A 16,441-nucleotide genomic window follows, 5' to 3' on the forward strand; every position below is an offset into this window, starting at 1 on the left:
TATCACCTCATACACCTGTAAGGGCCCTGAGAGCAAAGTACAGGAAGCCAGGTCAGTACACATACCAAAACACATATGCATGCACACAAACACGCGGACAGAGGCACGCACACACATACAGACACGCATGCACCCACACTGCACGCACCCACACCACACACACGCACTCACACACACACAGACCACTCATGTTTGCTTGTTTGTTTTACCAGGAAATCCTTCTTCTCAGGACATGCCTCCTTCTCCATGTTTACTATGCTCTACCTGGCTGTGAGTAACACACACACACACACACACACACACACTCACACACACACACACACACACACACACACACACACACACACACACACACACACACACACACACACACACACACACACACATACACACACATACACACGCACACTGTGGTACACAGAAACAATGGAGTGGTGCAGATGACAGAGGGCATCATGGGAAGTAGGTGTAGCCCTTCACACTCATACCTGTATACGGGTTGAAAATGGTAGATTTTGGCACTGACTTAATTGGAACGCAGTGTCTGTATAGTAAAACATGACGTCAGACCTCAGGTTCTGCGCTTCACAGCTCTGTATGGGTTTTGACTGGCAGTTCTGAACTTTAGCGCTGGACGCGACAAGATGATTCCTCTAGCTAATTGGGCAGCTTTAGCACATTTTCTGATGTCTGAGTGAGGGGAATGCTGTAAATTAAGAGGACTCAATGTATTTTGAAAGATGAGACAATGATTATAATAAACACCTCTTTGAGTCCAAATGTGCCCTTCACATTTCCATGTCATGAAACTAATTTCATATACAGTATCAATGTTTATGATCACCTTGTTTGATGTTCAGTTATGGCATGGTGTCATACCCTGGGTTGTTGTGAACAGAATGAGCCTTTGTTTGTCTACTGTGAAGAAAACTTGCCGCGGCAGACACACCTGAATTCACTCATGACTCCTTTCTATTCGCACCAAAATTACAATCTGTTTCCCTGAATTGTCTTGTGAAAGCCTAACACTGTAAGACACTATTTTATAACATAGCTAGTCATGTTGGCAATAGAACAAGCTTTGAAATGATGCCCTCCTGACCCAGATTGCAATTTATAATGGACCGTTTTTGGATTGTGTAAACGACAACAGTAATTGTGTGATGGCGAGGATGCAGGGCTGAGTTCCAATCAAAACAACTTCAAGTGTGCTTGTTCTAGTTCCTCAAAAATCAAAAATAAAAACACCTTATAGTTGAAGACCTTTGAGTCATAAAAGTGCATATAAATTGATTAGGAACTGTGTACACTTTGGAGAGGTGTGTGACCACTTGGAGACATCAGATAGTCCTCTCACTTATGCTGCAACTACCCCAAATTATCCAGGAATATTCTTATCATCTTACTGAATGTATGAAGAGTTTTTGCAGCAAAAAGAACAGTAGATGAAAAATTGCTACCATGGTTATGCATTTCATGTTCCTTCTGTATATTCCTATCCATGTAGGCCAATTCCCTCGAGTGTAAAGGGTTAATGAGCTGCAGGATTCATCTGTCTGATGAAAAAGATCTTTGTTCCCCTCTATCCCCTCATCATCCCGACTCCCCCACTAACTCCTTCTCCCTCCCTCCGTCCTGCTCATAGTTTAATCAGAAACTCTGAAGAGTTCTTTTCTTTCCTTCCTCTCCCTAGAGGGATGGATGGATGTACTCGACCTGTTGTCCTCTTAACAGCTGAACACACTTCCTCTCTCCTTCTCTCTCTCCTTCTCTCTCCTCTCTTTCTCTCTCTCTCTGCCGATCTCCACCTGTTGTGGTCTCTTGGTCTGTCTTTGTACTCCAGCGGGCCTCAACGCTTCCAACACACTAATTATATACACTGACCCCCCCAGCCCCCCCTCTCTTTCTTTGTCTCTACCTCCCCTCTTTATCCCCCCATCTCCTCTTCCACTCTATTAAGTCTGCAGATATTTCCACAACTATGCTCAGTGTTTTGGGCTTGGATAGGCTGAGCTTGGCTGAGCTGGGTTGTCAAGCTTTTGGGTGTGTACTGTTGGCCTTTGCTTCCAGGAGTATTGTGCGGTATTTTGTGGTGAATACTGGGTATTTCCCTGCCTCTCTCTGACAGCCTCTCTGTTAGAATGGTGAGAGGGAGTGTAAAAGAGAGGAGGGGTGGAAGAAGAGAGGGGTGCCTCCAGACCGCAGGCTTGACATTCAAACCACAAACACGATGTCTGGGAGGTGGATCTAGTGGTGAAGAGAGGGAGGAAGAGAGCGAGGAGATAAGAGCCAACTTTCCTAGGGAATATAAACTGACCAGGCAGTTTGTACAGTATTCACACAGACAGCGACACACACATTCACACAAACAGCGACACACACATCAACACACACCCCAGGGATCCTGTTTTTATAATTGAGGGTTAGTAAACAACAATATTACAGACATTATGTTGTGGTGTGGAATGATGGCAGGACATCTCTTTATCTCTCTCTATTTCCTAGTTGTGTTATATATCTGTCCCAGAGTGATTACGTGAGTCAGTGAGTCAGAGAAAGCAGTCTCTCTTCTTGAGTAGAATTCTTCTGTAAGAAACCACTAAACTGTGGCTTCATGTCTTCTCAGTCATTCATGGAGTTTAGAAAAATCTTTAGTGTTTTTTTATAGTAGTTTTTCTCAGGGCAGAAACACAATAGTCTTCTGATGGATGAGTGTTAGTGAGACATTCCTCAGCCTGTGGTAAGAACATCTCTCATGCAGTGCTACTGGCTGTAGTGTGAGTAAGACCAGGACTGGAACTACAGTCAGTAGCTCTATAGGACCAGGTCTGGAACTACAGCCAGTGGCTCTATAGGACCAGGTCTGGAACTACAGCCAGCAGCTCTATAGGACCAGGTCTGGAACTACAGCCAGCGGCTCTATAGGACCAGGACTGGAACTACAGCCAGTAGCTCTGCAATACCAGGACTGGAACTACAGCCAGCAGCTCTATAGGACCAGGTCTGGAACTACAGCCAGCGGCTCTATAGGACCAGGTCTGGAACTACAGCCAGCAGCTCTATAGGACCAGGTCTGGAACTACAGCCAGTAGCTCTGCAAGACCAGGACTGGAACTACAGCTAGTAGCTCTATAGGACCAGGTCTGGAACTACAGCCAGTAGCTCTGCAAGACCAGGACTGGAACTACAGCCAGCAGCTCTATAGGGCCAGGTCTGGAACTACAGCCAGTAGCTCTGCAAGACCAGGACTGGAACTACAGCCAGCAGCTCTATAGGACCAGGTCTGGAACTACAGCCAGCGGCTCTATAGGACCAGGTCTGGAACTACAGCCAGTAGCTCTGCAAGACCAGGACTGGAACTACAGCCAGCAGCTCTATAGGACCAGGTCTGGAACTATAGCCAGTAGCTCTATAGGATCAGGACTGGAACTACAGCCAGTAGCTCTATAGGACCAGGTCTGGAACTACAGCCAGTAGCTCTATAGGACCAGGTCTGGAACTACAGCCAGCAGCTCTATAGGACCAGGTCTGGAACTACAGCCAGCGGCTCTATAGGACCAGGTCTGGAACTACAGCCAGTAGCTCTATAGGACCAGGACTGGAACTACAGCCAGTAGCTCTGCAATACCAGGACTGGAACTACAGCCAGCAGCTCTATAGGACCAGGTCTGGAACTACAGCCAGCGGCTCTATAGGACCAGGTCTGGAACTACAGCCAGTAGCTCTGCAAGACCAGGACTGGAACTACAGCTAGTAGCTCTATAGGACCAGGTCTGGAACTACAGCCAGCGGCTCTATAGGACCAGGTCTGGAACTACAGCCAGTAGCTCTGCAAGACCAGGACTGGAACTACAGCTAGTAGCTCTATAGGACCAGGTCTGGAACTACAGCCAGTAGCTCTATAGGACCAGGACTGGAACTACAGCCAGTAGCTCTATAGGACCAGGTCTGGAACTACAGCCAGTAGCTCTATAGTACCAGGTCTGGAACTACAGCCAGTAGCTCTATAGGACCAGGACTGGAACTACAGCCAGCAGCTCTATAGTACCAGGTCTGGAACTACAGCCAGTAGCTCTATAGGACCAGGACTGGAACTACAGCCAGCAGCTCTATAGGACCAGGTCTGGAACTACAGCCGGTAGCTCTATAGGACCAGGACTGGAACTACAGCCAGCAGCTCTATAGGACCAGGTCTGGAACTACAGCCAGCAGCTCTATAGGACCAGGTCTGGAACTGCAGCCAGCAGCTCTATAGGACCAGGTCTGGAACTACAGCCAGTAGCTCTATAGGACCAGGACTGGAACTACAGCCAGCAGCTCTATAGGACCAGGACTGGAACTATAGCCAGCATCTCTATAGGACCAGGTCTGTAACTACATCCAGTAGTTCTATAGGACCAGCTCTGGAACTACAGCCAGTAGCTCTATAGGACCAGGTCTGGAACTACAGCCAGTAGCTCTATAGGACCAGGACTGTAACAACAGTCAGTAGCTCTATAGGACCAGGTCTGGAACTACAGCCAGTAGTTCTATAGGACCAGGTCTGGAACTACAGCCAGTAGCTCTATAGGACCAGGTCTGGAACTACAGCCAGCAGCTCTATAGGACCAGGACTGTAACAACAGTCAGTAGCTCTATAGGACCAGGTCTGGAACTACAGCTAATAGTTCTATAGGACCAGGACTGGAACTACAGCCAGTAGCTCTATAGGACCAGGTCTGGAACTACAGCTAATAGTTCTATAGGACCAGGTCTGGAACTACAGCTAATAGCTCTATAGGACCAGGTCTGGAACTACAGCTAATAGTTCTATAGGACCAGGACTGGAACTACAGCTAGTAGCTCTATACCTTTTCCTTCCTTCACCTTACCCTCCCCCCCGAACTATAAACATCCCTGAGAGAAAGAGAAAGAGTGTGGGAGAGATGGGAGAGAGGGATGGGAGGGTACCTTCCTCTCTTTGCTCGAAGAAAACAATGATGAGCAACAATGATGATGAGCTTGTCTTCCAGGAAGAGCCAGTCAACCTACTCCTTACCTTCCGCTGGGAATTTTACAGCCTTATGGGGAGGAAGGGGGTTTGACTGGGCTATTGTTAGGTCAGCTAATTAGGACTTGGTGAGGGTGGAACTTGGTGAGAGTAGAATTAGAAAACAAACCCGATTAGAATTCGAAAACAAGCCAGATTTTGATAAACTCCCATATCTACTGGGTGAAATACCACAGTGTGCCATCACAGCAGCAAGATTTGTGACCTGCTGCCACAAGAAAAGGTCAACCAGTGAAGAACAAACACCATTGTAAATATAACCCATAGTTATGCTTATTGATTTTCTCTTTTGTACTTTAACCATTTGTACATCGTTACAACACTGTATATACAGTACATAATATAACATTTGTAATGTCTTTATTCTTTTGGAACTTCTGTGAGTGTAATGTTTACTGTTAATTTTTTTATTGTTTATTTCACTTTTGTATATTATCTACCTCACTTGCTTTGGTAATGTTAAAACATGGTTCCCATGCCAATAAAGCCCCTTGAATTGAATTGAGTGGAGAGGTGAGAGAGGGGGTGAGGAAGGGAGTGAGGGAGACCTTGCCGGAGACGGCCCCACCCAGTCTCTGGCCATATGAAGCAGGAAGTACAGGTCTGAGTCTGAGGAGAGATGAAGAAACACAGGAAGTCCAAGGGTCCAGGCCCTGAACTCACTTTGTGTGTGTGTGCGCACACGCATAGGCGCGCGTGTGTGTGATTGAGAATGGCCTTGGCCGTTTGCATTCCTGTTTTGGTTGTGCTTTGGTGTAAAATATAGCCCAGCTAAGCTGACTAAGTCAGAGGGCACATCCGCTTGTCTGTTGTTTATTCTAATGGGGGGAGAGAGTTCACTCTGAACGGGTGTTGAACATGGACAGGAGTGTGTGTGCGTTTCTGTTGGGTTTAGTCAGTAGTCATGGGTTTTTTTTTTACAGCTGAAGGGGGAACATTTATCAGAACCACAGTCTGGTCTATGTGATCTGAACAGGAATAATACACACTCACTCTTACATACAGTACATTTATAGGTATTTGTAACATGGAGAAGAGAGGTGAAGGGAAGAGAGGGGAGGAGAGAAGAGATGAGAAGAGAGGGGAAGTGAAGAGATGAGCGTAGAGGAGAAGAGATGAGAAGAGAAGAGAGGGGAGGAGAGAAGAGATGAGAAGAGAGGGGAAGTGAAGAGATGAGCGTAGAGGAGAAGAGATGAGCGTAGAGGGGAAGAGATGAGAAGAGAGGGGAAGTGAAGAGATGAGCGTAGAGGAGAGTAGAGGAGAAGAGATGAGCGTAGAGGGGAAGAGAGAAGATGGGATGAGAGTAGAGGAGAAGAGATGAGAGGAGAAGGGAAGAGAGGGAAGGAAGGAGAAGGGAAGATATGAGAGTAAAGGAGAAGAGAGGAGAGGAGTCCGTCATCTGTCATACTACTTCCTAAAGGCACTCATCTCAGTAATATCTCACAATATAGTTCACACTTATTCACTTTTACAAAGGAATTTCTCCTGATGGTATACAGATCTACATATCGGCTTCAGATGTTTACTATAAATCTGTCTGTGTAAGATCAAACGCCTACTGCTCAATGTCTTTCTGCGGTCATGCATTAAAAATAATAATCCCTTTTTCTCTCTCTTTCTCCCTCTTTCCATCCCTCCATCAGTTTTATCTCCAGTCCAGGTTCACCTGGCGAGGTGCCCGTTTGCTCCGCCCCCTCCTCCAGTTCACGCTGCTGATGATGGCATTCTACACCGGCCTATCACGCGTCTCCGACCACAAGCACCACCCCACAGACGTACTGGCCGGCTTTGTACAGGGCGCCCTGGTGGCCTACTGCATAGTGAGTACACACACACACACACACACACACACACACACACACACACACACACACACACACACACACACACACACACACACACACACACACACACACACACACACACACACACACACACACACACACACACACACACACACACACATTAAGAACACCTTCCTAATATTGAGTTGCAACCCTCCCCCTTTTGCCTTCAGAACTGCCTGAATTTGTCAGGGCATGGACTTTACAAGGTGTCGAAAGCGTTTCACAGGGATGCTGGCCCATGTTGACGCCAATGCTTCCCACAGTGTCAAGTTGGCTGGATGTCTGTTGGCTGGTGGACCACACAAGAAACTGTTGAGAGTTGAAAACCAAGCAGTATTGCAGTTCTATATATCTACAGTGCCTTCGGAAAGTGTTCAGACCCCTTGACTTGTTCCACATTTTGTTACGTTACAGCCTTATTCTAAAATGTATTAATAACACAAAATGACAAAACGAAAACAGGTTTTTAGATGTTTTTGCTAATTTATTAAAAGTAAAAAACAAAAGTACCTTATTTACATAAATATTCAGACCCTTTGCTATGAGACTCGATATTGAGCTCAGGTGCATCATCCTTGCCATGTCTCTACGACTTGATTGGAGTCCACCTGTGGTAAATTCAATCGATTGGACATGATTTGGAAAGGCACACACCTGTCTATATAAGGTCCCACAGTTGACAGTGCATGTCAGAGTAAAAACAAAGCCATGAGTTCAAAGGAATTGTCCGTAGAGCTCTGAGACAGGATTGTGCTGAGGCACAGATCTGAGGAAGGGTACCAAAACATTTCTTCAGCATTGAAGTTCCCCAAGAACACAGTGGCCTCCATCATTCTTAAATGGAAGAAGTTTGGAACCACCAAGACTCTTCCTAGAGCTGGCCACCCGACCAAACTGAGCAATTGAGATTCTCTGGTCTGATGAAACTAAGATGAAACCAAGAAGATTGAATTATTTGGCCTGAATACCAAGCGTCACGTCTGGAGGACACTTGGCACCATCCCTATGGTGAAGCATGGTGGAGACAGCATCATGCTGTGTGAGTGTTTTTCAGTGGCAGGGACTGGGAGACTAGTCAGGATCGAGTCAAAGATGAACGGAACTAAACACAGAGAGATTCTTGATGAAAACCTGCTCCAGAGCGCTCAGGACCTCAGACTGGGCGAAGGTTCATTTTCCAACAGGACAACAACCCTTATCACACAGCTGAAACAACACAGGAGTGGCTTCGGGATAAGTCTCTAAATATCCTTGAGTGGTCCAGCCAGAGCCCGGATTTGAACCCAATCGAACATCTCTGGAGAGACCTGAAAATAGCTGTGCAGCAACGCTCCCCATCCAACTTGACAGATCTAGAGAGGATCTTCAGAGAAGAATGAGAGAAACTCCCCAAAGTACAGGTGTGCCAAGCTTGTAGTGTCATACGCAAGAAGACTCAAAACTGTAATTGCTGCCAAAGGTGATTCTGCAAAGTACTGAGGGAAAGGTCTAAATACGTACAGTATGTAAATGTGATATTTCTGTTTATCTTTTTAATAAATTAGCAAACATTTCTAAAACTTTGTAATTATAGGGTATTGTGTGTAGCTTTCTGAGGGAAAAAAAACATTTAATACATTTTAAAATAAGGCTGTAACCTAAGAAAATGTGACTCACCACCTGGATTCGGTCTTACGTAACAAAATTAGAAATTTAGTTTTTTTACATTGGATAAAAGTAGAGACTCAGAGCTACAAAATGGTATATCATACACTGCATTTTTGAGTAACAATGGGAAAGTAATTCTGCTTTGAAAGTTGATAAACTTGTAAACTCACTTTTGAGAAAATGGCCTTTGAATGTTTTGGTATCTATGGAAGAGCTCTTCTTTGTCTACACCCATTCAGAATCGTTCACACCCTCTTAAGCTTTAGCCCCACGAGATTCTCATTTTGGCTCTCGGAGCGTTCAGACAGCACACTTAACGCTCTGGACAATGATTTGTTTACCTCTGGATTACATGAAAACAGCCGTACCAGCTCTGCTGGCAACAATTTCATTACACCTTTTTTGCTGACGTTTACTGACACCAGCCATATTCAACGGATGTTGTACACTTTATCTTAATACAATGAACCTAGCTAGGTAAATAACGTAAAATATCACACATGTAACGTTAGCTAACGAGCCAGCCAGCTAACGTTAGCGAGTTAAACAACATAGTGTAAAATCATGTCATTATTAGCCTGCATGAATCTGCTGGGAGCTAACCAACCAGGTTCAATGTTAGCTAGCTAACATTAGGCTCTAACTAGCAAAGCAAACGGTTCTGGGATATGAATAATAACGTCATACACGTAACGTTAGCTAGGGAGCGAGCCAGCTAACGTTAGCTAGCTAGCTAACAGTACACTTTAGCTTGAAATGAAACCACTTTCTGTCAAAATGAGAAACGTCTAAGATCTGAAAATGTAGCTAGCTAACGTTAGACTATCTTACCAGCATACATCAACATGCAAGATGGATGAGTCTCCCAGTCATGGATACCATGCCACGGTTGGCCTTAGTTTGAAGATGTAATCTGTAGACAGGTGTTTTCTCCATCTATTTAGCTATCATACTCTAATTCCACTGATTTCAAAACTCGATCCTCCAGAAAGTGGAGATCAACACTTATGCAACTGCACTACACGATAATAATCCAAATAACTTCACAGATCTTCATTGTAAAGGGTACACGGTACACGGTTTCTCATGATTGTTCAATGAACCATACACAATTAATGAACATGCACCTGTGGAACAGTCATTAAGACACTAACAGCTTACAGACGGTAGGCAATTAAGGTCACAGTTATGAAAACTTAGGACACTAAAGAGGCCTTTCTACTGACTCTGAAAACACCAAAAGAAAGATGCCCAGGGTCCCTGCTCATCTGCGTGAACGTGCCTTAGGCATACTGCAAGGAAGCATGAGGACTACAGATGTGGCCAGGGCAATAAATTGCAACATCCATACTGTGAGACGCCTAAGACAGCGCAACAGGGAGACAAGACAGACAGCTGATCGTTCTCGCAGTGGCAGACCACGTGGAACAACACCTGCACAGGATCGGTACGTCCGAACATCACACCTGCGAGAGTTACACCAGGAACGCACAATCCCTCCATCAGTGCTCAGACTGTCCGCAATAGGCTGAGAGGGGCTGGACTGTTGTAAGGCAGGTACTCGCCAGACATCACCGGCAACAATGTCGCCGATGGGCACAAACACACCGTCGCTGGATCAGACAGGACTGGCAAAAAGTGCTCTTCACTGACGAGTCGCAGTTTTGTCTCACCTTGGTTCGGATTCGCGTTTGTCGTCGTAGGAATGAGCGTTATACCGAGGCCTGTACTCTGGAGTGGGATCGATTTGGAGGGAAGGGTCCATCATGGTCTGGGGCGGTGTGTCACAGCATCAACGGACTGAGCTTGTTGTCATTGCAGGCAATCTCAACGCTGTGCGTTACAGGGAAGACATCCTCCTCCCTCATGCGGTACCCTTCCTGCAGGCTCATCCTGACATGACCCTCCAGGTTGACAATGTCACCAGCCATACTGCTTGTTCTGTGCGTGATTTCCTGCAAGACAGGAATGTTGGTGTTCTGCCATGGCCAGCAAAGAGCCTGGATCTCAATCCCATTGAGCATGTTTGGGACCTGTTGGATCGGAGGGTGAGGGCTTGGGCCATTCCGTCCGGGAACTTGCAGGTGCCTTGGTGGAAGAGTGGGGTAACATCTCACAGCAAGAACTGGCAAATCTGGTACAGTCCATGAGGAGATGGACTGCAGTACTTAATGCAGCTGGTGCCCACACCAGATACTGACTGTTACTTTTGATTTTGACCCCCCCTTTGTTTAAGGACACATTATTCCATTTCTGTTAGTCACATGTCTGTGGAACTTGTTCAGTTTATGTCTCAGTTGTTAAATCTTGTTATGTTCATACAAATATTTACACATGTTAAGTTTGCTGAAAATAAACGCAGTTGACAGTGAGAGGATGTTTCTTTTTTTGCTGAGTTTATATGGATGAGCAATGACAGAGCGGCATAGGCAAGATGCAATAGATGGCATAAAATGCAGTATATACATATGATATGAGTAATGCAAGATATGTAAACATTATTAAAGTGCCACTATTAAAGTGACTAGTGATCCATTTATTAAAGTGGACAATGATTTCAAGTCTGTATGTAGGCAGCAGCCTCTCTGTGTTAGTGATTGCTGTCTAACAGTCTGATGGCCTTGAGATAGAATCTGTTTTTTGTCTCTCTGTCCTGGAGGGCAGGTAGTTTGTGTGGGGCGCTGTGTTCTCTATACACCAGTAGCCACAGGTCGAGCCGTGCCTGTTAGGTTTAGGCACGCTCACCTACTTCCTGCCATATCACGATGTAATGTCCTGTCTGACTGAGTGTATTCATGAGTCACATGGTGTGACAGAGGACTCTAAACATGACTGGTAGTGTTATTAAAAACTGTATTATGATGGCAATCTCTGTAGGGAAAATACATACCTGTCCCAGGCTGTACTCAGTGATGGATCTGATAAAGGGAGGACTTCCCTGAGACAGTATCCCCCTTTAAATGTTCCACTGGCATGTTTCCAGTAGGGCCACATTAAGGAGCGCACAGTCCTCCCTCCCCTGGTGTATGTTGCTGAGTCTGCATTTCTTACACACTATGCTGGGAGGTGGTGTGTTTGTGTGCGTGTGTGTGTGCACAGGAATCCTCGTGCTGTGATGAGGCCTCAGCCAGCCAGGGGTCAGGGGTTAGAGGTCAGAGGTGGTCAGCAGGTGGACAAGGCCTGCTGTAATTGGATGCCTATGTCCTTGTGAGAACAGCGGTTTGGAATGCTGCCCACGTCTTTAACTGTAGTGGTCAGAAATACTGTATGATAGCATTCACCACTCTGCTCACAACACTGCTACACACACACTACATATATGAATTCACATTTGTATGCATGAACTCACTCACGCACTCATACAGACACACACAGACACACACAGGGCCTGTTGTTCTAGTGAAGTATCTTTGTTTTATTGAGCTGACAGGGTCTATTATGGGTCTCCCTATAAGGATGTCATGACTCAGTCAAAGGTCATTATTAAAGATCGTTAAAGGTCATGCTCTGACAGCAAGCTGTCTGTAATCTGTCCCATGACCTCTATATCTGTCCCCATCAGCTCAGCCTGTTTGGATGCGTGGGAGAACGAGAGAAGGAGGGAGAAAGAGGGAGAGGAGAGAGGGGATGAATTAGAGAGAGAATGAGAGGGTGGAAGAGACTATGCTGTTGCTAAGAGCCTTTTCCATAGGCCCACTTCCTGCCCAACCTGCCCGCTTTCCTGTTTGGCCAATGATGTCATCAGGAGTCCCATATCTCTTCCTTCCCTCTCAGGAGACTCGGGAGTAGGAAGAGGGTGGAGTGAGGGGAAGGGAGCAGAGGACAGAAGAGAGAGGAGAGAGCGATGAACTCAGGAAGAGGCTGGCATTTGGTTTCTCTTCCTCCCTCTGCCTCTCAAGTCCCACGCTAGAGTACAGTGAGCTCACTACATGAGGGGGAGACAGTGGGAGAAAGAGGGCTGAGGAAAGGGGTGAGGAAAGGAGACCCATCTTAAGCCTGGCTCCCTTTGTTCTAGTCCTAATAATGATGATGATGGTGATGATGATGTAGGGTTGTGTTCACTGTGAGCCATAGTCAGTCATTTCCTCTGGTCAAATGAATCACTCTAGCTGATTATTACGTGTAGGTATAGTACTTTAACATTTCTCTCTCCCCCACCCAGGTGTTCTATGTATCTGACCTGTTCAAGCCGCAGGAGAAGCCTGCCTCGCCCCCTCCCTCCCCCATCAAGAAGGAGCTCCTCCCCCCTGCTGACATCATCGAGCGGAACAACCACCACAACATGGTGTGAGACAGGCCCCTTCCCCTGACCGAGGAGCCTATCACAGCATTTCTCACCGCCCATTGGACAGTAGAATGTAGCGACCAGAGAGACTATGGTCGCGTCTCAAATCACGCTCCGCTTTTTATATAGTGCACTCCTTATCACACCCGCTGGTGCAAAGTAGTGCACTACTTAGGGAGTAGTGCTTTATTTGAGTCCTGCCCTGCAGAAACCACTATCCAGACTCTTTACTACTATTGTTATTACTACTACTCTGAGCCCAAGTTAGAGCAAAAAGAAAAGAATCAAAAGCTAAAAGACAAGAAGTTAGAGACAGACAGACAGACAGACAGACAGACAGACAGACAGACAGACAGACAGACAGGCAGGCAGGCAGACAGGCAGGCAGACAGACAGACAGACAGACAGACAGACAGACAGACAGACAGACAGACAGACAGACAGACAGACAGACAGACAGGCAGGCAGGCAGGCAGACAGACAGACAGACAGACAGACAGACAGACAGACAGACAGACAGACAGACAGACAGACAGACAGACAGACAGACAGGCAGACAGACAGACAGACAGACAGACAGACAGACAGACAGACAGACAGACAGACAGACAGACAGACAGACAGACAGACAGACAGACAGACAGACAGACAGACAGACAGACAAACGAACACATTGTATCCACACAAAGGGGAAATAAATGTAAAAAAATAAATGAATGAATGAAGGAGAAAAAGACAGACATATTAGCTGTCTCTGTCTGTGGCCTTGACATAGGATAACAACTTCCTTAGTAATAGGAACTATATTACTGCAATATTACTAGCACATGACACATCTAGTATATGAGTAACAATATAGAGTAGAATAACTTACAGCACTATAATCCAGTTCACTGTCGATTATCACCACTCACCACCGGATGGACCAGCTATAAGAACGCTTGTTGATGCTTACGTAGAAGGTTGAAGTTAACCTGTAACTAGTTAACTTGTCCAATGCCAGCTACTGACTACTACAACAGAAGGAAGAGACCTGGAGAGGAACCTGACACACTTTAAGGACTCTTGGAATATTTGTCCAAATGACGACAAAAAAATATCCTTATAAAAATCAAATGAAATCCACCTCTAGCTTCTAACTCCAGGTATAGAAGTTTAGAATAGTCTAGTTGTCAGCTCAACAAGCCTCTTATAACTGCCCCTTTGAGTAGCCTAATCTGAGATGATGCTTTCTGAAAGAGGGGGGTGAGATGAAGAAGGGTTTAAGGAACGGTGGAGGGTAAAGGAGGGATATTGATTAGTATTAGTTTGGGGGTGGTGGGAAAGAATGGAGGGAGGGGGAGGTAAATATCTCTCAGCCACCTGTCACTCGGTGTGGGGGTGTGGCTGTGCCACACTGCCATCTGATTAGCTGCATAGTTGGAGGTGTGGTCTGTTGCCATGGAAGTAGGGTTGATTGACAACTAAGCTGTCACATAATTATGGGATAGGGGCTCTTTCCGCTGGCAGGGAGGGGCTCTGGCCCACCCAATCACTCATTGGCAGTATGTGTGTATCCTGTGTGTCACTGTGTGTGTGTGTGTCTGTGTGTGTGTGTGTCCACTCTGTGTGTGTTAGGGTTTGCATGTCTTGTGTATTTGTGAGTGTGATTGTGTATGTGTCTGTGTGTGTTTTGATTCATCCTCATGGTAGTGTGTGTAGCATGAACCCCCCTCACACACACCATTGTCTGTGGCAAGAGTGTGTACCACTATGTTTGCGTCTGTTTGTGTACATGTGTGTTAGAGAGGGCCAGGGGTGGAGGGCTGAGACCCTGTCCGGAGAATATTAGAAAACTGTGGATTGAATATTTGTATTTTCTGCTATGATGGATCTTTAACATGTTCAGTGCTAGTCCAGTAATGTAATTAACGAACCTATCCCCATCAGCCATTTTATTTTACACTTCAGTTTACTTAGGGGAAATCTCAAGTGGCCCACTATTGCCTATAGCAGGGTTTCCCAAACTCGGTCCTGGGCCCCCCTGGGTGCACAATCTGGTTTTTGCTCTAGCACTACACAGCTGATTCAAATAACCAACTCCTCATCTAGCTTTGATTTATTTGAATCAGCGGGTCAGGTCACAGGAATGCGGGACCCTGCCCCGTGGAATGCTCTTCTTGCTAAAATAAGTGCACTAGATACGGAATAGGGTGCCATTTTGGACAGAGCCTAAGACATCGTCTCAACATCACCACTTTCTAATCACGTTTAGTCCGTCCTATCATTTAAGAAAACTCTTTTCTTTTCATTTTATAAATATATAAATAATGTATAGTTCACTAAAATTAACTGTGTAAGATATAATTTCTTATGTTTAGCTATTGTCCACTATGAAACCACAACCTGTGTTATCTACCAAGTGCTGCTTAAAAAGCATTGATTGACAGATTTTTGTATTTAGTTAACTAAAATATTGTAGATTTGTGATGGTATGTTTTTAATACATGTTGAAAACAAACACACCTACAAGTTTATTAAAATTCACTATCAGTATTTTTGTATTGTCTCATTTTGTATAAAATAAATATTAGCAAAAAAAATGTCCTGCGAAATGTACTTAGCTCTACTACATGTGGTTTTAAATAAAAAGCCCATTATGAACGCAACTGTGTGGAGTCTTGTCTTGACTGTATGGTTTTACAGTATATTGATGATCTGTAGTGTTAGTTTCATGTCTCAACTGGGTCTCAGGGAAATAGGGTAACACAGTGTTGTTCATGACAACTCCATAACAGTGTCTAAAGAGCATCTTTAAGTGTCATAACACGTTTCAAAACTTGACCAGAATGTTATAAAAGCTTAGGTCAACTGGAACAACTTAAAAAGTATGTTTGCCTGTCATGACCTATATATTTCTTAACATTTTGACATAGTGTGGTCAGATATTGACAACACTTATGGAAGTGTCATGAACAACACTTTAAGGAAGGTGTTACAGAAAGTAGTACAGTATTCCACACACATCTAACTTGGCACAGGAGCTGGACTCAAGTGAAGAACCTCCCATTTTCAAAGATAGTGTTTATACTTTTCTTGAAGGGAAATGTCTTAGTACAGACACCACCATCAGTTTCACTCAGACACAGACACCGTGGCAAACAGGCTTCAAGTACTGTAATTGTAAGTACTTAGGTCATACGGGTGTAACTTGCACTCACACATACACAGTGAACTCGACAGGGCTCAGAGGAGTTGACATCACACTTTGGCAGAGCAGAGCATGTGTGTTTGAGACGGCAGCATATGTGACGGAGTCAGAAACATGCGATGTCATTTTCTCTGCAGTAAAGTCTGTTTTCAGCTGAGGAGAGAGTTCTCTGAAGACAACTGAACATAATAGATGTGGTGTTAGAACCCAGGTTCTGAGAGGACAGTGTGGTATTAGAACCCAGGTTCTGAGAGGACAGTGCGGTATTAGAACCCAGGTTCTGAGAGGACAGTGTGGTGTTAGAACCCAGGTTATGAGAGGACAGTGCGGTATTAGAACCCAGGTTATGAGAGGACAGTGCGGTGTTAGAACCCAGGTTATGAGAGGACAGTGTGGTATTAGAACCCAAGTTATGAGAGGAC

At 45.3% G+C, this 16,441-nt stretch overlaps 1 protein-coding gene across 16 annotated transcripts in view; it reads left to right on the plus strand.

The window, feature by feature from the left end:
- Positions 1–15,477, plus strand: part of LOC139409338 (phospholipid phosphatase 3-like) — a 43,765-nt gene extending 28,288 nt beyond the window's left edge. For 2 of the 16 annotated variants that reach the window (XM_071154323.1, XM_071154330.1), the window contains exons 4-8: positions 1–51; positions 213–270; positions 6,694–6,870; positions 12,707–13,193; positions 13,450–15,477. The exon at positions 1–51 is cut by the window's left edge and continues 137 nt beyond it. In XM_071154323.1, the coding sequence (XP_071010424.1) occupies positions 1–51; positions 213–270; positions 6,694–6,870; positions 12,707–12,835 (415 nt within the window). In that variant the 3' untranslated portion in view covers positions 12,836–13,193; positions 13,450–15,477. Of the gene's footprint in view, positions 52–212; positions 271–6,693; positions 6,871–12,706; positions 13,194–13,281 lie in introns of all 16 variants that reach the window. The other 14 variants (XM_071154320.1, XM_071154329.1, XM_071154325.1 and 11 more) reach the window with 11 other exon arrangements.
- Positions 15,478–16,441: the final 964 nt, after the last annotated feature.

Source organism: Oncorhynchus clarkii, chromosome 5, assembly GCF_045791955.1.
Source record: "Oncorhynchus clarkii lewisi isolate Uvic-CL-2024 chromosome 5, UVic_Ocla_1.0, whole genome shotgun sequence".
In the NCBI taxonomy this organism is placed as follows: Eukaryota; Metazoa; Chordata; class Actinopteri; order Salmoniformes; family Salmonidae; genus Oncorhynchus; species Oncorhynchus clarkii.